We start from the raw sequence: 22,634 nt of genomic DNA, 5'->3' as shown, positions 1-22,634 counted from the left end.
CTTCTTTTGAGTAGTTTCCCCTATTGTCCAATTCAGATAATATCACTGCCTGTAGCTCATTAATAAACCACAGCTCACTCTATTTATAACTTTACAACAAGACATTTGGGTTCCATCTCCCACACACACATCATCATCATCTAAAGGTTACTTTCATTCTGGAATATAAATGCAAATACTTTTATTTGTTTCTGCGAACATTTTTCCAGTGTCAGTGCCGACTTTCAGTCTGCAACAACTGATAGAATCTGTGTACTGCTCTCCAATTGCAAGTTCTCTGATTTCTCATTAAAAGCCAAGTGCATCCATGCACAATAATAAAGCAAGCTTTAAAGTTGGAATTTATACATTAAAATGCTATAGCATAAAAGGTAAAGGTAAAGGTTGCCCTTGACAATTTTTGTCCAGTCGTGTCCGACCCTAGGGGGCGGCGCTCATCCCGCTCTTCAAGCCATAGAGCCAGCGTTTGTCCGAAGACAATCTTTCCGTGGTCACATGGCCAGTGTGATTTAGACACGGAACGCTGTTTACCTTCCCACCGAGATGGTACCTATTTATCTACTCGCATTTGCATGCTTTCGAACCGCCCTTAAAACAGTTCAATAGATAGACAGACAGACAGGCAGGCAGATGGATAACCAAAAAGGAGTGAATTTCTATCATTTCTATGCATACTGTGAAGAAGAACAAGAAGATAGGAGAACTGTGTTAGGAAGCATGGCAAGGTGCCTATGTTCCTTGTGGAACAGCCTCTAGTGGTAGTAGAGTGAATTCAAACGGTTTACAGGTGAGCAACCTATGACACTCTATATTGATGCTAAACTCTATAACTGCTATCATCTCTAACCACTAACTTCGCTTGCTGAGGATGCTGATGAAAGTTGAACAATTGGAGAGCCAAGTACTTCCCATATTTGATTTTTATATACACACAATGCACTTATAATGCAAATTATAATTTTATAGGTAAGAATTTCCAGGCATAGCACTTATAGGTAGGCAAGAAGGGAAAGTCCCTTGTAGACGAAATTTAAATATGAAATAATAACATATTTTCATTTTGGTCTTCAATTCAGCTTTGTCTGGTTTAAATAACAGTCATAAACCTATTGTGAGTGATTGTGGAATTAATGGAGAAATATTTTTCACATTTTTACATTATGATACATCAGGGACGCCTCATTCCAATACATAAGCTGGTTAAGCAAGAAAACCCCCAATATTGTAGTCCTAAGAACTCTATTGAAAGTAAAATAATTTATATACAGTACAAGGATTCTGATATAATTGAAGTAATATTAGTCATTTTAAAGTGTCAGATCTGCTTTGACTTGGATTCCTGCATTGAGAAAGGGATTAGATGCGATGGCCTATGGACCATCTAACTTAATTATTTTATGATTCTATTTTATGATTCTCATAGAAAGCAATGCTCTGGCTCCATCCCAACACTTCTTAGCTTTCCACCCATGGGGGTGGTAATCAGTATGAAGAGAGAAAGCCTTCATTCTTCATGGGAATCCAGATTATGAAAACTCAAGGTGCTGACTCATATGTAGAGTTCCCACAGATAGTGGAACTCTCCATCATCAGACTCACTAAGGAGATCCTTTGACATTGCAACTCTGAAACATAACTACATATGTTAGAATTAGCAAATGTATTAAAGATAGCTGATATTTCCTTATGTTCTTATTATTTCCAAAAGGAAATAATATATTCTGTTAGGAAGACAAGCAAATACCAAAGAAATGTTGGTTATATTCTGGGCAAGAGACTTGAAAGAAATATCAATTTAAATTACTCATTTTATGGTTCTTTGTATGTTTCCTATATAGCTATTTATATACCTTTGGACTTTCCTTACATATGTTGCTTTTGTGTGCATGCGTATTGATAGTCTCTGCTAACTAGTATAAACATGATTTCCTAAAATCTCAATGTGTCTCATCACAGATTCTTTAAGAGAAACGTCTCCACATCACATCATATCAACCACACATATAGAAAGGTGACAAAATCAGGGATGAAATACTCTGTGACTGAGTATTCTACCCTCTTCTAAATAATTGAATAGGAGTTGAGGTGTGAAGCAAACTGAGAAATAATACTAACTTAATGATAGGCAGAGGCATTACTTGCATAGCTGTATTTGTTTACAATAGAAAGCCATGTTGTCAATGAATTACTACTCGCACGATCCCCCACTACTGGCCAGGCTGGTTGGGACTGATAGATTACAGGTTTTCCACCCATGGTTTACAATAAAATACTACAGCATCAGAGAGGACAGAAAATAACAGATGGTTATGAACACGGAAGATAAAATAATGAATTGATTTGAAATCTATTTTTAAATCTTAGGAGGTACAGCGAAGGCATAAACATTACACAAGGTATCATAACTTGTATAGTATGTATGAAGATTCTTTTCCCCAATAGGCAGATATGTCTCTAAAAACTAAATCCTACTTTCTGATTAAATAATCCAATGGAAATGATCTCAGAGAAAGAAAGAAAATGAAGCAGAATAAAAAGAAGGGGCAATAAAGCTGCTATACTTACAGTTGTCGTGGTAATTACTTCTTCAGTTACAACCTTTAATGTATCAACCACTGAGATGTATCCTAGACGCTTAGCAATTGCTAAGGCGGTGTTGCCATTCTGAAAGTAGTAGAGACACAAAAAGAGAGACGAAGAATAAGAAAGAACAAGAGAGAGCAAGGAGGATTGTGATATGAACCAATGAGCTCACACTCTGCACCACCAAATGAGCCAGCATTTCCATCCAAAACAAGGCATAAGTTTAGGAAAAATCTCTGTTTCACTGCTAAATCTGAATTTCTTTTTTGCAACTTTGCTCATATTGTAGCCCCAGTTACCATAGTAACAAAACACTCAGAACATCTGCCTCTTACACTTAATAACAAATCCCCTGCTTTTAATAGTCCAACCCTCAAACTTCATATGACAGTATATAAAATTTGGCTTTTCTGTTTAATTTGGCAAATAAGCATTTAACTAAAAGTATCTACAAAAATTATCTGTTTAATAACTTCCAATTAAGCCAGCGAGTTACCAGTGAAGTAATAAAGAATGATCAAATCATTTATGCATATGGTACAACAGTTCATAAACCCAGGGGGAAATGAAGGGGAAAAAACCCAAAATTAGTAGTTAAAGTCTCCTTACATACATAGCTTTCACTGTCTATTTAAAGCATGAAAACTATTTGGAAATTAAGTGCCTCTTTTGAGCTTTCTGAGAGAAATTATATTTTGATCACATTCCAGATACTCTAACCCAGTGGTTCTTAACCTTTGTTACTTGGATGCTTTTGAACTGCAACTCCCAGAAACCCCAGTCAGGACAGCTGGTGGTGAAGGCTTCTGGGAGTTGCAGTCCAAAACTCCCGAGTAACCCAAGGTTAAGAACCAGTGCTCTAACCAGTTACAAAGCCCCAAAAGGCAATTCTTACTTAGAAAAAATAGTTTTAAAAATTAGTTATTTGTTGCATCATAGAACAGTAGATCTGGAAGGACTACAAAGAATCATTGAGACACAGTAGCTGCCACAGTGGGAAATGCACACGTAATCCATCTCTGACAAGTGGCCTCCTAGCCTCTATTTTAAAATCTCCAATGAGGAAGATTCCGCCAGTCTCCAAGGCAGTCCATTCCCCTATCAAGCACCTCACATTCTCAATACGTTCTTCCTAACGTTTGGTTAAAATCTTATCTTTTTGATTTGAATCAATTACTTTGGGTCTGAACCTCTGGAATTACAGAAAACAACCTCGCTCCATCTTCCACATGACTGCCCTTCAAATATTTTAAATGGCTATCATATTACTACCAGCCTTCCCTTCTACAGTGCAGTTCCTTAGCTCTTCCTCAGAGGACTTGATTCCCAGAACTTTCACATCCTGGTCACCGTGCTCTGGACAGGTCAATATTTTTCTTAAACTGTGGTACACAGAACCGAGCACAATATTCCAGGTAAGAACGGACTAAGCAAAACAGAGTGGCATTATTAGTTTCCACAAACTGGACATTATACTTCTGTTGCTGGAACTAAATACAGCATCGGCTTTTTCTGCTGCAACTCTTGTTAGGTTTGTTGTATGCTAAGATCTCCAGATCCTTTTCACATATACCACCACCATGCCAGCTGCCACCCATCTTATATTTGTACATGTGGTTTTTTTCCTGCCTAAAGGCCTAACTTTGTATTTTTCAGATTGTGTGCTGCATTTATTATTACTCTTTTTCTGGAAAAAAAAAAGAAACAATGATATAAACTTCAAAAATACCAACTTAACATGCCAGAAAATGTCTAACAAAGTAAAGCAAAGAGCAAAGCATGAGAACATCATTCATCACAGAAGTAATACTCCACCCATTGCACTACTTTTCAAATATACCACCATTTTGTCCTCATTGTCAACAAATCACAAGTAATGGCTAGTAACTTCCGCTCTTAAAATGAGCAACTTCACTCATCTGTCTTCTCGTTCCTTCACTGGATAAACTGGTTAGAATCATATTGCTGATTTATGCTTCCATATAAGAAAACTATGTAAGTCTTAGCAATTAATGAGCAGCATCTTAATACTGATGTTCTCAGCAGTTAAGCTGACATACCTGATGTATCCATGCATCTGTATATGACACAACCAACCTAGTAAAAATTATTTCTAAGAAATACTGGAATAAAAAAGAATGACTATGACAGCAACATTAGTACTTTCTAGACTTACCGCAGTGATTGCATTTGGTTTGGCCCCATGTTGGAGAAGAACGTTGATAATGTGAGTGTGACCTTGTTGAGCAGCTTGATGAAGAGGAGTGTAACCATTCTGTAATTAATAGTGATTATCAAATTTAAGAAAGAAAGGAAAAAATCCCACATGACAATATACATTTGCATTTTATATATTCCAAGGTTTTCTATATATTCCAAGACTTGTACCATGATTATACCAGGCTTTCAAAGATACTGATCTGCAAATAATCATTTTCACTGTGAATAATTTATCCTATAGCAAATACTTCATTTAATATTAAAAGCAGGAGGCAGGTAAAATTCATCAGACACATAGCAAGGTATGGAAAAAGGGAGGTGAAGAGATAGTAATACACAGGCCAAAATGAACAGGATAAGGAAAGTATCAGCTGAAGACTATGAAGGCCATTAAAGTCTGATGTATGCTGTAATGCTGTACACAACTTTTCTTTTGTTGTCTTCTGTGGACTGTTGCTTCATTCTGTTCTACAAGTGGGATGGAGCAATTATCACTCCCAGTTGTTGATTATCTACACTGGCTTTATTTTTCTTGTGGCTGTGGAAGAATAGTAAGAATATAAATCTATCTTTCCATATCATTTTTTGGCTATCAGAATGGTAGCTTTTCAAGATATTTTAGGCTTAATCCTCCAACCATATTTAATGGATGCCCCTGAATTTATTATAGGGACATTTCTGTGAAGATGACAAGGCCAGATGACGATACACAAGTAGATGATCAGATAGATATATAACTGACCATAGCTTTGTGGGAAAGATTATACTTTTGAGCAACCATGTGCAATACATTGTTTAAGGTTCAATCACGTTTATACACAATTGAATAGAAAAGTAGTGCAGGATTTAATTACATGCACAGTTTGCTAATCTCCTGCTCTTGCATCAGTCCCCATGACAGTGGATACACATTAAGTAAAAGTACAAGGTGCTGACACAGCTAATTACTGGCACATTTTACAGAAGCCATTCACGCCAACAGGGTTTGGTAAGCAGGTTATAACATAACAGAGCCATTATAGACGTGCACAAAATATGTAGGTTTCAGTTCAAATTAACCTTGGACTGACAGATTTTTCTCCCCAGCATAAGTTGGAAAGGGTTTCAGAATTAGCACAAAGTTGTCTTGGAGACAGCTATTCACAGCACAGTAAAGGCACTTAGTAATGGAACATAAAGAGTTTCAAAAATTTCTAGTCCAAAGATAACAAGCATATAGCACTTTCATTTGCCCTTCCTTTTGAAATGCATATTACATAAAGCAAGACTTTCTTCTAAAAGCAATTGCAGTTATACATAACAAAAAGTGCAGTAGAGAATTTAGAGACAAGCCACATTTCTAGTCCAACTATGAGTATTTTAGGACTAAACTGTAAATTTGATTTTTCAGAGGAATGGATGGTATATGAAAGTCAATGGACCTAGTAACTCACAGATATGGGAAATTATAGGGACCACTTTGCTAATAATAAACCATTTGCCAAAAGTAACTAGAAGGTCTTCAATTTATTGTAAAGGAATATGAGGTAGGAATGATTCCATTTTCTCTTTTAAGTTTCCACATTGCAGAAAACACTGGGGAAAAATATCTTCCAAATTAATTGGCAGTCTGATACATAGATTCACTCAATTAAAAGAATGGTTTTCTTTGGCCCAATTTTTCTCTATAGATAAGACTTTCATAGCTTATTTCTACTATAGATTGTGACTTAGCAAAAACAAAGTGAAGTGTGCTGCTTAGAGCACTCCCTGGGTGGTTTACAATCTGCAATTTAATTATGCAGACTACTCATCCCCCCCCATGAGTTAGCTACTCAATTTATTGACCTCAGAAGGATGGAAGGCTAAGTGAACCTCAAGCCAGCTACCTGGGATTGAACTCAAGTTGTAAGCAGTTTTGGCTGCAATAATGTCATTACCAGTAATATACGACTTCTAAACTCTATGTAACATTACAATCAGCTTGCAACCAAATAACACAGAACTTTACAATATACCTATGTCTAAATAAGAATATATTAGCTAAAACATATTTGATTATATCCACAGTATTAATTATCACAACGAAGCACTTGGTGAGCCGACGGCTTCCAATATTTGCTTTATATCAATGGTTCCAAATCTTGAGTTCCCAGATGTTCTTGGACTAAAACTTCCAGAAACCTTCCCCACTAGCTGTGTGGCCAGCATTTCTGGGAGTTGTAGCTCAAGAACATCGTTAGGAAGCACTGCTTTAGATATTCTTAAAGTCATGTTTAATTTAGCAAGTTGATCACTAATCTAACTTTGTGCACCATTTCAGACATATCACTCCACAATACAGGTCTTATTTTGCTTTCAGTTTCATATGATAATTGAAATTCACATGCTGTATCTCTTCACATCGACATGAATTATTATCAGTGTACACTTCTCACATGTATACATGTGCCTTCCCAAAGCCATTATTAATGGTCTTGAGCATGATTTACCAGGAACTGCATTGTAAGGCTCAACAAACTGACTATACTTAATTACAGTGGTACCTCGACTTACAAATTTAATCTGTATTGGAACAGCATTCGTACATTGAAAAGTTCGTTAAGTCAAGGCAGTTTCCCATAGGAATGCATTGAAAACCATTCAATCTGTACCAGCTGTTTTTCGTTCTTATGTCGAGACGCTGTTCGCAAAGCCGGTTAATCCATACTCTACCACTAGGGGAAGAATTTTTTTCTTCTTCTTTTGACCCAAGATGAACTTAGGCCAAAAAAGGACAGGAAAGTTTTTTTCGTTCCGTTCCCAAGTCGAAGCAACATTTTGCGAACGGAGCCATTCGTAACTCGAAATGTTCGTAAGTGGAGACGTTCGTAAGTTGAGGTACCACTGTAGTTAATCACAACCATATTGTACTTTGAGCATTCCTCCTTGTAAAATTGTTGAATATAAAGTACATATTGACTTTTTATGTTTACAAAACAGCAAAAACGAAGGGGAAGAAACATCTACCTTTGTCTTAGCATTGACATTAGCCCCTTGCTTTAGAAGAAAGTTAACCATCTTGATGTTCCCATAGTGACAAGCCACAATTAATGGAGTGTAACCAAGCTGCAAAGAAAGAGATGGAAAAAGGATTGTAAGCAGTGAATTCAATGCTACCCTGAAAATGTTTAATATCATCATTGAAGTTGCTGTACCTTAGTCTGAGCATCTCTGTTTGCCCCATGCTTTATCAACATGTCTGCTACATTTACTTTATCTTCTTGAGCTGCTAGATGTAAAGATGTCAGTCCACTCTGTGAATTAAATAAAACGAATCCTTTGTTATTACAGATGAAGACAGGTTACAGTATTTATCCTCCTGAATCTTCTGAAACATTATCAAGGATTACCCAACATGTCCAGCCTTAGATCTACAAATATATAAACAGTGCTTGCTAAGTCTATCTCTAAGACAAAAAGCCTTCGCACTAAATAATGCTGGTACGAAGCACTGCTGGTCAAAGTCACAATCTTAGGAATGTAAGAAACAATCTTACATTGAATTAGACCAAAGGTTCATCTAGCCCAGTATTGTCAACAGGGACTGCCAGTAGCTCTGAAGGGTTTCATGCAGAATTCTCCAGAAAGGGATCAAGGCAGGGAAATATTTTTTTCCCCATGAGACTGACTGACTGACTGATTGACTTGCCTACAGATAGAAAGAAAGAGAAATCTGAAGAGTGGAAATCAGTGATATTTGTGGCATTCTCCACGTAACCTTGTACTGATTTTCCAAGGTCCAGTTCACATGGAGAGATCCCCCCCCCTCGAACAGATAGGAGACATTATGCTTTTTCCGACTCATTGTCCTGCATATGCAGAAGCATGACAAGGGACAGAATGTCCCCATCTTTACGTGTGGGTTTGCTGGGGGGTGTTTTTGATTTTTTTTTTAATTTTATGGCCAGAATAGCACTCTCACGGTCTCCATTGAAGTGGTACTAACCAAGTTTGACTGGTTAGTAGTTGAAATCTTCTGAAAAATTATTGAACAATGAGAGCTAATATATTTTGGTGGGTGTGTGTGCTGCAGCCCCCAGAATGCCCCAGCTTTTTTGCAATCCAATAAGTTACTTCACTAATATTTCATGGCAGATTTACTACAATGTTAATTCTCATTAATGTTCAGGTAGAGACAAGCAACAAAAATAGGCCTAACCTCAGACTAGAAGGTCTTTAAAAGCTGGTGATATCTGCATAGATATCTAATTGTTTTTTTAATCTCTTCATTCAACAGCAATATAAATATTTGAGGTTAACTGTTCTATATTCTTTCTTTCTTTCTCAAAATGGTATTGGAAGAACATATTCTTAGTCAAAAGAGGTCATTACCTTTGTGGCCACATGAATGTTGGCACCTTTCTCCAAAAGCAAGTTGACCATATCAGCATGACCTTCTTGAGAGGCCAGATGAAGAGGAGTCACTCCTTGTTTGGTCAAAATATTGGTCTCTGCTCCATAGTTCAGCAGGGTTGTGGCGATTTGCATCTGATTCTTCTTAGCAGCTATATGAAGAGGAGTATATCCATTCTAAAAATGAATTGCTGTGTATTAATATTTATTTGTAACATCTCTTTTCCTCCAATAAATTCTTTCTCCAGACAATGACAATTATTTTCTTTTCTCTGTTGACTGCAATAGGAAATATCATTCAGTGTTCAGAATCCCATTCGCTGCCACATAATGAAGTTACGCAGGCATATGTTTGCTCTGCATTATGCACAGGGAATACATATTGCTCAGTTCAATTACACAATTGGTTGCAAAATTCCCATTGTGACTGATTGTGCAATGGTGCAGTATAAGTGTTTTGTGGATGGTACTTTGACTTTGGTGGTATTATACCTATGGATGGGCATCATGTCAAGTTACACCCATGTAGCCACACAACAGGATTTTAACCATCAAGCAAGAAATCAACGAGATAAGGTAACAACAGATCAGATAAGAGCAGACAACAACAGCAATTCACGTATGCAGTGACATTACCAACACATAGCCAGAGAGTTTCTGCTATAAGATCTTTTGCTGTTTGAAGGAGATTTAATATAAATATTTATATGTTTATTTCAGACTGCAATTTTATGTTGTCACAAACACACCCCAAAACCATAGGAAGGAATGGGACCTCTATGAGGCCACTGACAAACCTCTGACAATGAAAGGGAGGATCAAGCATTAAATTACCTTTCCTACCCCATCTCAATCACCCAAGAGTTTCCTTCCTGCCTGGTTAGAACTCCACCCTAAGTGGGAGGGGTGGAAATGGATATATCAGTGGGCATATCACTGATATACCCACAACTGGATATATCAGGTTTATAACAATAGACAGGGAATGAGAGGACTTGAATTCTCTGGATCTAATTCCATCACAGTCCCTGACCACAAACAGAAATGCAGACACCTTCACTGGGACATTTTTGTGAAATTGGACTAAAGCTTCATGGAGGTGCTTAAAACGGACCCCGCCAGACCACGTCTGCAAATATGTGGCAAGGGTTCTGTTATGTCTTAGCTTCCATGATCAGAATATTTTCTCCTTTACCCAATGTTATAGGACTGAAGCATAAATGATGTGTAAAGTGCATTTTAGGGTAAGCCTTGCTAGGGGTGTGTGCAGAACAACAAAACACAATAACAATATTCAAGTGGTCATTGTAATTAACAGTTAACATCAGACAGTATCACACGCATAATGATCCTGGCAAAAGCCAACATAGTTAGAAGCCAATAAAAACATGGAATATGGCCCACATTAAGGCCTGTAACAATGGGGCCTCACAGAAACTTAAAAATATGCTTCCAATAATAATCAATACTTTTGGAATTCCAAGGATGCTCTCTGGAACAGAATGAAAATTCTCACCTTGGCAGTAGCATGGGGAGAAGAACCTTTCTCCAGTAAGAGTAGGGCCACCTTCTGGTTGTCATAATGAGCAGCAACATGGAGAGGGGTGAGGCCATTCTGGAAGGGGCGGGTTTATGTTAATGCATTAAGTGATGGTTAGCTCTGTTTTAAGCCATCATTACATTACAAAATAACATCTATTAAGAAGCGCCTAACCAATAAAAACACAATGTAACATCTAACTCAAAGTGAATTATTTTCAAATTAGAGGTGTTACTAAGGAAAAAAGAAAGAAACTTAGAGCAGCCATTAGCTAAGAGGCTATTTTGATTCAAAAGAAGGCACATGTTAAGAAATAATCAAATTGCCAAAATACACATATCATATATATAACAATTTCCAGGATAGTGAGAGTTCAGTATGATGAAGCACCACAGGAGTTCAACTTGCAGGCAATGTGTTTGCCTCCCATGATTGAGGGCTACGCTAATATTTATTTTGAAAGAGGCAAATTATGCCCCAGAGGCTTCAGGGGCCACAATGTGTCACTTAGATATTATTCCCTGGGCTGCTCTAGGTCAGAAATGTCATCTTAAAAAGGAGTGTTAAAAACAGAATAATCACTATAGCTGGCTAAGAAACATGGCACAGATAAGAATTTATTTATTATATTATTTATTTATTTATTTAACTTATATGCCGCCCACACTACCCGAAGGTCTCTGGGCGGCTTACAGCATTTAAAATACAATAAAAAGGCAAAATAAAAGGGCAAAATAATTAAAATGCAATTAAAATATATATTCTAAAAGTTGCCATCAGACCCACATTTGATGTTATTTCAGTTAAAAGCCATTTGGAACAGGAAGGTTTTGACCTGGCGCCGAAATATCATCAGCGTTGGCGACAGACGAATCTCAGTCGGGAGGGCATTCCATAATCTAGGGGCAGCTACCGAATGCTTTGTTTTCTACTTCTCCTTAGTTCCAGGCAACAAAATCAATGCTCAGAAATTCTGGGACTAACTGTCCAAAATATTTGCCGAGAACAAGGCTGGGGGATAGTGAATGAAACAGCATGACAGTATGACTGGGATGACAGTATGACAGTGCTGGAAAACCCAACACTGGAGTCACTATACGTAATGTTTCTTTCCATTAATATGTGAAATTTCTCTGGGTAGGTATCAGTGATAAGGAAAGCTTTCATGTCATAATCCCATCACTACAATGAATTAGTAGTCTAACTCATCTTTCATTTTGTTTTTCATAAGAGGATGAATTGTATCAGCATTTCGTATCATGATTGCTATGGAAAATTACTGCCCTTACTAGCTGCAATAAACCACTGTCCATGGCAAGTGCAGAGAGTGCTGAGTAAGAATAAACAAATTGTTTGCCTGCATTTATACAGAAAACTATTATCTTGTATAAATTATTCATATATTTTAATAGGCACTTATGAATGATGGACTCTTGAACATAACTCGAATACAACAGTCTTTAGCAAGAAACACAAATGTCTTGGTTACCAGTAATTTTTGGTTGGGTTGCAACACTTAATGCATACCTTTCCAGCTGAATCAGGAGATGCACGACGCTGCAACAGGAGTTTTGCCACATCTAGGCTTCCATACTTAGCTGCCACATGCAGTGGTGTGAATCCCTTCTGTAAAACACAGAAATATGAAATGATAGCATTAATACAGTCTTAATTTTTGTGTTCCATTGTTTTAAAGGACCATAAGCCTGAAAGACTCTGTCCCCCTACAGGAGCCTTGTCTTAAGAACATAAGAGGAAGCCCTCCTCTCAGTCCCATTGCCAGTGCAGGCACATTTGATGAGGCATGCGAGATGGCCTTCTATGTGGCTGTTCCTAGGTTATGGAATGCACTCTCTCGGGAGGTTAGGATGCCCGCTTCCCTTTTATCCTTCCGCCGATAGCTGAAAACCCACTTCTTCAAACTGGCTTTTAAGATTCTTAACTGAGTCCATGAATGCCTTTTTTAAAGTTAAGTTTGTTCTTAGAGTTTCAAAGATCATTCAATGTATTTTAATCAGTATTGTAGGTATTAATAAAACAGTATTAATTGTTTTAATGTATAATTTAATGTATTTTAATTGTATTATTTTAAATACTGTCAGCAGCCTTGAGTCCCCTCATTGGGAGAAAGGTGGCTTATAAATAAGATAGACAGATAGACAGACAGACAGACAGACAGACAGACAGACAGACAGACAGATAGATAGATAGATAGATAGATAGATAGATAGATAGATAGACAGACAGACAGACAGACAGACAGACAGACAGACAGACAGACAGACTGACTGACTGACTGACTGACTGATTGATTGATTGATTGATTTTTAAAAGGGGTGAAAAATCTTAGATCATCCCAGACATTTTGGTGTACAACTTCCATCAACTTCACCCAGCATAGCTAATGGTGACATCTTTAGTTAAAACATATCTGAAAGCTATGTCATGAGAATGGCTAATGGTTGGATTCTAAAAGATCTCCTGTATGGAGAATCAGTGCAGGGAAATCGCCCCAGAGGGAGACCACAGCTGTGATACAAGGATATCTGCAAGTGGGATCTGAAGGCCTTAGGAATGGACCTCAACAGATGGGAAACTTTGACATCTGAACATATAGCCTGGAGGCAGGCAGTGCATCATGGCCTCTCCCATTTTGAAGAGACCCTTGTCCAGCAGGCTGAGGCAAAGAGACAGTCACGAAAGCAGCAAAAACAAAGAGCTGGACAGGAGACAGATTATATTTGTCTTTCAGTGTGGAAGGGATTGTCACTCTCAAATTGTCCTTCTCAGCCACACTAGATGCTGTTCCAAGTCCTCCATACAGAGCATATTACCATAGTCTCTTGAGACTGAAGGATGCCTAATCTAATCTATCTGGAGGATAAATGATACCCCATCACTGTTTTTAAATAAATATATCCATGATTCTTAACACAGAAATTATTTAGCCATCAAATTAAAAATCTATTCTACCAATAAAAATAGCATTAGTAGCATATATTTTTCAACTTGTCAAGCATTTATTTAAAAAATAACGTATATTCACAACACGGAATTCAGTACAAGGCCATGAGCCAAAGGTATTCATATACAATATCTCTCCAGGCAGTTACCCTTTGTAAGAGATGTCTTCTCTGTAACTGCCTTCACAGAGCCTCCAAATAGCTTTCTAAATTCCATTTTTTAAAAGAGCTCTTTGCTATGTATGGCTCAGCAGCAAGGCTCAGCAGCAAGATCCACTGAAATAACTCATATCCAAATTTTAAACTGCTTTTCATGCTGGGGAGAAACAAATGCATTACAAATGGCAGTCCATGCCAATTTACTTTGCTATACTGGGAGCCCTCTTTCACAACAATAATTTTTTTGTAATTAAGAATTAATTAATACAGTAATTTAAATAAATAATCAAGTCTAAATCAAGCAACTGTAAATAATTTTGCCTAGCAGTTAACCATCTAAATACAAATCAGTAGGAGACTGCAGATATAATAGCCACAAACCCTCAGGGATTTTTGTGGTGTTCATAATCACTTCTCTGTGGTCAGATATTTTTTCTGAATCACTTGTGTTAGCTTCAGGAAAACCACACTTAGAAGGTGATAAGCTAATGTTAACAATAACGGTAATATTTGTAGCACTTCCAGATTACATTTTTGTACTATGTTTACAATGCTGTATTTTTAAAATATGCTAACCCATATAAAAATTCACATTTAAATGTAGTTCTAAAATACATTTTCTCTCCAAATATTCTCTCTTTCTGAACCCCTCTCTCTATATTTTTGTTCAGAACAATTTTTTTAATACTTCTTCGCGCTGAGGACTTGGGTGGTAGACTTAGGTCTACAAACACATACACACACACACACACACACACACACACACACACACACACACACACACACACAGAGACACACACAAACTCTGGATAATTAAGTTCTTGCCTTGTTTATTACTCTCTAGGATGTGCAAAAGAGGTAAATTTACATCAGAAATCAGGGAATCAATAAAGCCCCATTGTTCTCATTTAACAGACAGAAAACTAACAAAGCAAACTAAAAGGTTGCCTTCTGGTTCCTTGCCACATGCCCATTTAATAGACGTGACTGGACCTAGCTTGCCCCGACCACTGCAATGATGGCAACAAAATAACAGATTCTACCTTGGTAGCCAAAGAGTGAGCTGCACCCGCCTCCAGAAGCACTGATGCTACATCAACTTGACCTTCCCGGGCAGAGATGTGCAGTGGTGTATATCCATTGGTGGTTGCGGCATCCGGGTGTGCCATGTGTTGCAACAGCAGCTGGACAATTTCAGTTTTACCCAGGCGAGAAGCAATATGCAATGGAGTCTGTTCCTCCTACATTTCAAGCAGGGGAAAGGTGAGGATGTGATGGTTCTGTAAGGATTAAAGCCCCATCTCCTCCCACTCTCAAATAATTGAACTTCAAACAAAACATAAATGAACAACATACGTGCCCCCATGGACTACAAAAACACCTACAAACAGATCCTAAATGAAGGGGAAAACATGTTCTCAGCATAGAAAAAAACTATGCAGCTTTCAAGAAAGAGTGCAAAAGATGACCAAGGAAAAGACCTACCCTTGCTCGGGCATCGACCAGGGCACCGTTTCTCAGGAGGCAACGCACCACTTCCACCTGTCCTGCTCGAGCTGCCATGTGTAGTGCAGTCTCACCACGCTGAAGAAAAATCCAGTATACATTTTAAATGTGTTCGCTCTCTGGGAGGTGGACAATTTTACTGGACAATACACCTTATTGGAAGCCGCCCAGAGTGGTCGACCAGACCAGATGGGTGGGATATAAATCAAATCAAATCAAATAAATAAATAAATAAATAAATAAAATAAATACTGGTTTTATCAACATTATATCAGATAGAAATGGCTTCTGACTGGAATGGGTGTGGGAAGTAAGGCAATTTCCTGGCTTTATCCATGGGGTCTGCACAGTCACAATCTAAAACAGTGAAATTAAAGCTTCTGCTCTTAATATTCAATAACAGCCAACACAGCATTTCATTCATCACTGTTGGGCCATTCTTCCTCAAGTGAGATACATGCATTTTAAAGGTCTATGGGTAGGGTATGCTCTGGAGGTGCAGGAGCCAACTTTTAGATCCTAAAAACTACCATGTTCAAAGAGAGAGAGAGAAAGAGAGAGAACCCAGAAGCAGCTGGAAGCTCATTTCTGATTTCTCAAAGCCCTAGGGGGTGGGGGTGGTGATCACTGAAACAAAGGAAAAGCTAATTGCCTTGGAGAGAGAGAGAGAACAAAGGAGTCAACAACAGTCATGGGAACCAGGGGAGCCTCTGGGCAACACCCGAGGGGGGGGGTTATTGACTTAGCATGATTACATAGTATGCTATGAGAGAAATAGAATAGTGGTTACCTAATCATTAACTAAGATTGGCCAAAATAATTCTTTGATCTTATGCTCTACCTCTAAGCAGAAAGGCAGAAGAAGGGGCTACCCCGCTTCCTGGCCGCTGCTGCATCCTGCCAGGAGTGTATGCATTTCACTGAAACAGAACCGCAGCTACAACCTTTAGGCAGGAGTTTCCCACAGTGGGGTGGGGGGGAAACCAAGCATTTTATTTTAATGCAAAACTCCTGCATTTGGATGCTTCCAGAAGTGGAAATGACCATTACCCCGCTAAGTATGCTGGTCAGGAAGAGAAGCATTTTTGCTGGTTTAATGAAAAAAAATAGAACTTGTGAAACTACAGTGTTATATTCCGGATGTAATCTTCTGAAGAGAAAACAGACAGGAAGCCGATATGCTACACAATTCTATATCTACATCAGCATGTGTATATTGTTAGTACAACTATTGACATCACAGAAAGCAAAAGAGAGTGGAGATGTAGGGAAACTGAGATGAGGGAAGGTTACCATGAATCCCTCATAATTTTCCTTCCTACTGCAGTCACAATGGCATATTTAGCCACTTACCAGAGCAGATGCCAATAACAGATTTAACTCCTTGAACTAAATGGAAAGTAAGGGGAACACTTCCTCTTGCCATGCTGACTAGGGGATTTGGGAATGTCTTGCCCCTCAAAAAGGGGAACTCCCCAAGCTCTGATAAAATCAAAGCATCTTTCCTTCAAGTAAACATGCTTGGGCTCAAGTTATAACATTTGCTTATTTTTCCAAATGGCTCTTGATTATTTCATCAAAATTTATTCTTGTAGTAGTTAGAATAATACAACTATTTGCTCAAGCACACAAGTATCTTTTTATGTAGATAGAATATTCTACATGAACATCCTATTTTTAAAATTCAAAGTACCTGAATTTGATTGTACTTTAAAAACTTTATTTAATTATATACATAGTTACTGCAGCCATAATTCTCTATGTCAAAAATTGGAAAAGTCCGATGGTACCGAAACAAGAAGATCTTATAGAGAAGATACAGGAAACAGTGGAAATGGACATTTTATCAGAAGTGATGAAGGACTGTCCTTTACAAAAGGCAACAGAGAGATGGGACTTATTCTACAAATGGACTGAGTCAACAGGCAGCGTATGAAGAGCATATATTGAAATGAGAACTTAAATCTGGAAGGCACAAAATAGTAAAAAGAGTAATTTGGAATTTTGATATGGCAATATGTATAGAATGGACGTTAGTATGTTATTGTTTCTCCTCTTCCCATATAACCTCAATTCCCCTTTCCCTTTTTGTCACCCCTTGTTAAATTAAAAAATATATTAAAAAACTTTATTTAAAACATTATTTTGCTGTATTAAAGTTAAATATATTTTGTTGAACTAAAGACGGATAGAAAAGCATTAAAACCCCCTTTTTTAGAATTTCATATATTCACTGAAGAATGATATCTAGAGAGAGTCATGAGGTCATAATACCAGATATGATCTTTGCTTAAGACACATGGCAAGGCTACAATGACTGAAATCGAAACTATACTCACAATGTTAGTAACATCTGGAGAGGCTCCATTCTGCAGCAGCAGGAGAACTATGTTCAAATGGCCCATAAATGCAGCAACATGTATTGGTGTGAGGCCAGACTGAAAAGTAAAGCAACACGAAATTTACTCCTCTGCAGAGTGCTGTACAACCTTCTCAACACAGATGTAGGTAAAGATACAGATATAGTGTAGGTATAGGTACAATTACAGGTGCAGATATTTTAAAAGGAGAATGTAGTATTAAAAGAAGTTAACAATAGTGCAGACATGTGTTTCTTTAAGAATGTTGTCTACCTCTGTTATAGCTTGGATAGAGGCCCCGTATTTCACCAGCAGTTCCATGACTTTAATGCGATTTTTCTTGCAAGCAATGTGCAGTGGAGTAAAACCATTCTGTGCAAAAAACAATCATGTTAGTTCAAGCATGCACCCTCAGTTTTCCCACAGCGTTAGATTATCAGATTTTTATTTTTCAGATAACATCCGGCTTGGAAGTATTGAAAAAGCAAGTAAACTAGAAGCATTTTCTCTCTAATGGACACCAGCCCAAAACAGAATGTATGAAGCTAAGGACATTGAAAATATGCTCCACAAGCCATTTAACTTTCATGGCACGCTTCACATTTTCTCCTTTGCATTTGCACTATCCAATGTAACGGAAGTAAGGAAACAATGTAGTGCAATCTCCAGCTACATAAACAACACAACTGAACAGGCAGGGCCAAAATGCATGGTTTTCCTTTCAAAATTATCACACAGTAGCATGGAACTGTGCCACAGACAAAAGGGTGTCCTAAAGAAATCATTTCCAGATTGTGTCTTGATATGCTATGCCTTCAATGTATACTTCCAACTAGAGATGGGGGTATTCATATTCATATACAAATATCCCTGCACAGGTGGACATAATGAAGGTCTGGCCCCCTGGGGCCAGACTGTCCACTCACCTGTCCACTGCTGCAGCCTGCTCTGCATTCCCTTCCAATCATTCCGGAACTCGCAGTTGTCTAGCCACTCGTCAGCCTGGCAGAGAGACTCATCTTCCCTCCTTCTGTCAGGAGTGGCTAGTCAACTGTGAGCTCAGGAGTGACTGGAAGGGGGTATGGAGCTGGCGGCAGCAGTGGGCAGGTGAGTGGATGGTCCAGCCTCAGAGGGCCGGCCCCTTGTTATGTCCACCTGTGCGGGGCAATTTGTACTCGTATACGAATACCCCCATTCCAACTAATACAAACTTTTAACTGAATTGTTGAAAAAACAAAAATGGCATAATAGAAAGCCCAGATAAATGGCACTACTAATATTTCATGATAAAAGATTTCTTTGTTTTAAAGTCAGCGGATGAGTCTACATACAACATGGAAAAGAAATACTAGAGTGCTTAAATTTTAAATGATGGATATTATTCATGGCATTTACATGAAGAGACCATTGCTTGGTTAATTATTAAGACACCTTACCTGATTTATTAATACATATATAGAAAGAATTTTAGTCACAGTTTGCTGAAGGACAGAACCACAAGAAGACCAATTGTAAAATACAGAGAAATTTTTTTAAATGGGAAGTGTTCGCTTGGAATCCAAGGTACATGAATTTAAGAAAGATGAACTTCCCATTCCTTCTTTATCTATGTCCTCCCTGAAAAGCCTCCCTAGGGACAATGTCCTGAAGTATTTGGTGTCAGATGCACTGTAGGAATCAACCAAAACCAAAATCATGAGTCTTCTCTGTGCTGAATTCCAAATTGTTTAGCAGAGTCTGGTCAGCAACCAGAGAAGCTCTTCTGAGAACACAGACAACTGCAGGCATAAGGAGGAAAAAGGAATCTCTCCTTTAATTAACTTCCATAAGTTATCGTGTCTCTTGCTGCTGTTTAAAGGCTTCTTTGGTAATTCCATGGTTCATGCAACTTGTACACAATGCAACAAAGTCACATGAGCAGCAAAACCACTACAGGAAGCCTTTAATCAGCTGCAACTTGGTGCTGCTGCTGACATTATTCCTGTCACACACACACAGAGCTGCACAACAGTATTTCAAGCCTTGTCTTCTTGTTGTTAGGTTCCTTCACAGTGGCTAAAGGAAAGAAAACCACTCATGTTTGACAACCTTCTTGAGTATGGCATTGTTCTCTAAACACTAATTTCTATATCCTCAAAGTCTGTAAAACTGCTAAAAACATTACTTGATAATTTGTTTATCCACAAAAAAGTGACTAAGGTTAAACTCTGACTTTGTGTGTATGTTAAATAAAATAAAAGTGTCAAACAACAAAAAAGTGAAATCATAGTTATCATGGAGAAATGGAAAATAGGACCATTAGCTCTATTCTTTTCTGATATCAGATGATGTGGGTATTAAGAGACCTAAAAGAATGCAGCCTTCTCATAGAAACATCTGGGGTCAAAGTCGTAGGGAAAGTCTTCCAATAATGACATGCAGAAGTTTTCCCTTGTAGTGAGTTAGTCAAAGCTTTTCTTGCCCATGCAAGACTCACCACTTTACGTGCCAAAAGCACTATATGAAATAGGATGCCAAAAGGTCAACATTGCACACAGCACTCCGTGTACATGGCCAACATGATCTGACTTGGCTGGAAGCCAATATAAGCAGGCATTTCACCTCAAGTGGTATTACAGATAGGCATCATTTCTATATAGCAGCAATGCAAGACAAAGTTTTCATTGAACTTGGCTGTTGAATGCATTACTTACTACAGCTAGGAAGTCTATGTACAGCACAGGATGTGTCAGTAATATTGAGCTCTGCAGAATTAAGCTGTTAAGAATTACTTTTTTAAAAAAGCTTGTTTTAAAAATGAATTTTTATGAAGCAACTTGACTATTAGGAAAAAAAACCCTGTGGTCCTGAACTATAGGCGAAAGCCACAGGATTTTTTTGAACATGTGATAAATGATGAGATATGATGTTACCAACTGCTGTTTAATAGTTATCAAGTGCTGGTCCCTAGATATTCTTGAATGACATCCCTCCAGAATTTTTTACTTCTGCTTTTAAAATATTACTAAATTGACAAAAATAAATCATAAAAATAATTGTGTGACAACACTCAATGACAGACACAATTTCCTATCACAACAGGTTTAAAAACTTCATTCATTCCCTAGAAGGCTATATTAAACACACTGTCTAAAACATAAACCAGCTGTTGCCACACCAATGGCATGGAAACTTGATCCTGTAGTGCAAGGAATTTTAAAAGTCATTTAAGTGTGCATGGGGTTTAAAATTTCATACCTATGACACTGATTTGGCAATTGTGAGTTTGTTTAATGAACTGTATAGGATTTCAGCCTGGATCGAAAGAGCTGACTTTCACAAGATATTTGCACCAGCTCAGCACAATTTATTTTTAACCACTGACAACTCTTTATGCCACAATAGACAGTATTTTTTTTTAAAAAAAATGTGATTATGTTTTAAATACCACTCTGTCAAGCAGCATGAGGGAAGGTTGGTTTTATTAGGCTGGGTGAAGAAACATGGTAGAAGATATTTTGCTCAGAGAACTAGTTTTCCTGCCATTATTAATACAAATGTGCACATGGAGAAAAAGCTTAGATTGTGTGATTATGCCTACTGAATTACTGTTACAGACGGTGCCATGAAAGACAAAGGACAGAGATACATTAAATCAGCATTCACCCTGCAGTTGTTTCGGACTTGAACTCCTATTGGTCTCAGCCAGCATAGCCAATGATGAACAATGCTGCGAGTTATAGTCCAAGTTGAAGAAAGCTGCATTAGATTTACTTTGCGTTGCTCATTTCCACACACTGCTTCCGAGGCAGCACTCAATCTTTCTCACAGAGAATGAAAAACTGGAAAGAAACTCCATATGTGTGTCAAGAGTTTCCACAGCCACAAGGGGTATCCGGAGAAATTTTATTGTAGCAATCTGCAGTTATCTCTTCTTCAAGTGAGCACTGAATGCATGGAGAAAGGAGCATGACCTCACCCCTGCTTACTTACAGTAGGTTTACTGTACATGTAACACATGGATTGAGTCTGCTCAGCCCTCCATATGTTTACCCCACTGAATGGAAATCTGGGCAGGGCTACTGCACATGTGTGCAAAACTGAGGGTCAACAAACACTGTCTCTTTTCCATGCATTCCAAATTTGTTTTGAATGAGAAATGTCTAAAGACCCTTTACAGATATACGAAAAAAATTACCAAAGCACGCGCATTTGGATTTGCTCTCTTGTCCAGCAGAAGTTTGGTGACACGATAGTGGCCACAATGTGCTGCCACATGCAGGGCAGTCAAATAATCCAGTGTGACATCATCCACAGGAGCTTTGTGCTGCAGCAGGTGTTTGACACATTCCACGTGATCACCTTGGGCAGCCATATGAAGGGGAGAAAGTCCATTCTATAGAACAGCAAAAGATCATAATGGTATCAAGTTGTATCAGTGAGTATGTTTAATGGAAGACACCTCTAAGACTTATTCACATATTTTTAATCAGCTGCTTAGTACATATGCAATGTAATCTAGTTTGAGTTTAAAAATCCAGCCAAAATTCAGCAAAATGCTAGCCTGAAGTTAATTGGAGAAGTGCACAGATCCCCAAATGCAATTTAGAACCATTTCAGCACTTCAGAAAATGGACCTCTTCATTTCAGGCCAATTTGAAACCAGGTCATTTCAACTCAAACCTTAAGGTGAAGAAATCATAACCTGAAAGTTTGTGCCTCTTATTCGCTATCATTGGGGGGGGGGGAGGTGGCAAAAACCTGACTTTAACATTTTCACTTTTTTTTCAGAATGGAGAAGTTGCATTTTTATTTATTTTATTTATTTATTATTTGTTTTCTTTTCTTTTCTTTATTATTATTATTGCCCCATTAGTGTGAGACATTATTCTGGGTGGTTCACAAGGCAGATAAAATCAGAGATAACAGTAAATCAAGTAATAACAGTAA

At 38.0% G+C, this 22,634-nt stretch overlaps 1 protein-coding gene across 50 annotated transcripts in view; it reads right to left on the bottom strand.

Moving 5' to 3' along the window:
* Positions 1–22,634, bottom strand: part of ANK2 (ankyrin 2) — a 328,145-nt gene that overhangs the window by 71,763 nt on the left and 233,748 nt on the right. For all 50 annotated transcript variants that reach the window (XM_078376593.1, XM_078376594.1, XM_078376595.1 and 47 more), the window contains 12 exons: positions 21,883–22,080; positions 17,979–18,077; positions 17,685–17,783; positions 15,325–15,423; positions 14,883–15,080; positions 12,245–12,343; positions 10,694–10,792; positions 9,157–9,354; positions 7,980–8,078; positions 7,792–7,890; positions 4,760–4,858; positions 2,566–2,664 (listed from right to left, as the gene is read on the bottom strand). In XM_078376593.1, the coding sequence (XP_078232719.1) occupies positions 2,566–2,664; positions 4,760–4,858; positions 7,792–7,890; positions 7,980–8,078; positions 9,157–9,354; positions 10,694–10,792; positions 12,245–12,343; positions 14,883–15,080; positions 15,325–15,423; positions 17,685–17,783; positions 17,979–18,077; positions 21,883–22,080 (1,485 nt within the window). The remainder of the gene's footprint in view (positions 1–2,565; positions 2,665–4,759; positions 4,859–7,791; positions 7,891–7,979; positions 8,079–9,156; positions 9,355–10,693; positions 10,793–12,244; positions 12,344–14,882; positions 15,081–15,324; positions 15,424–17,684; positions 17,784–17,978; positions 18,078–21,882; positions 22,081–22,634) is intronic.

The sequence above is a fragment of the Pogona vitticeps genome, chromosome 5 (genome assembly GCF_051106095.1).
Source record: "Pogona vitticeps strain Pit_001003342236 chromosome 5, PviZW2.1, whole genome shotgun sequence".
In the NCBI taxonomy this organism is placed as follows: domain Eukaryota; kingdom Metazoa; phylum Chordata; class Lepidosauria; order Squamata; family Agamidae; genus Pogona; species Pogona vitticeps.
This window is presented reverse-complemented; position numbering and strand designations above follow the sequence as displayed.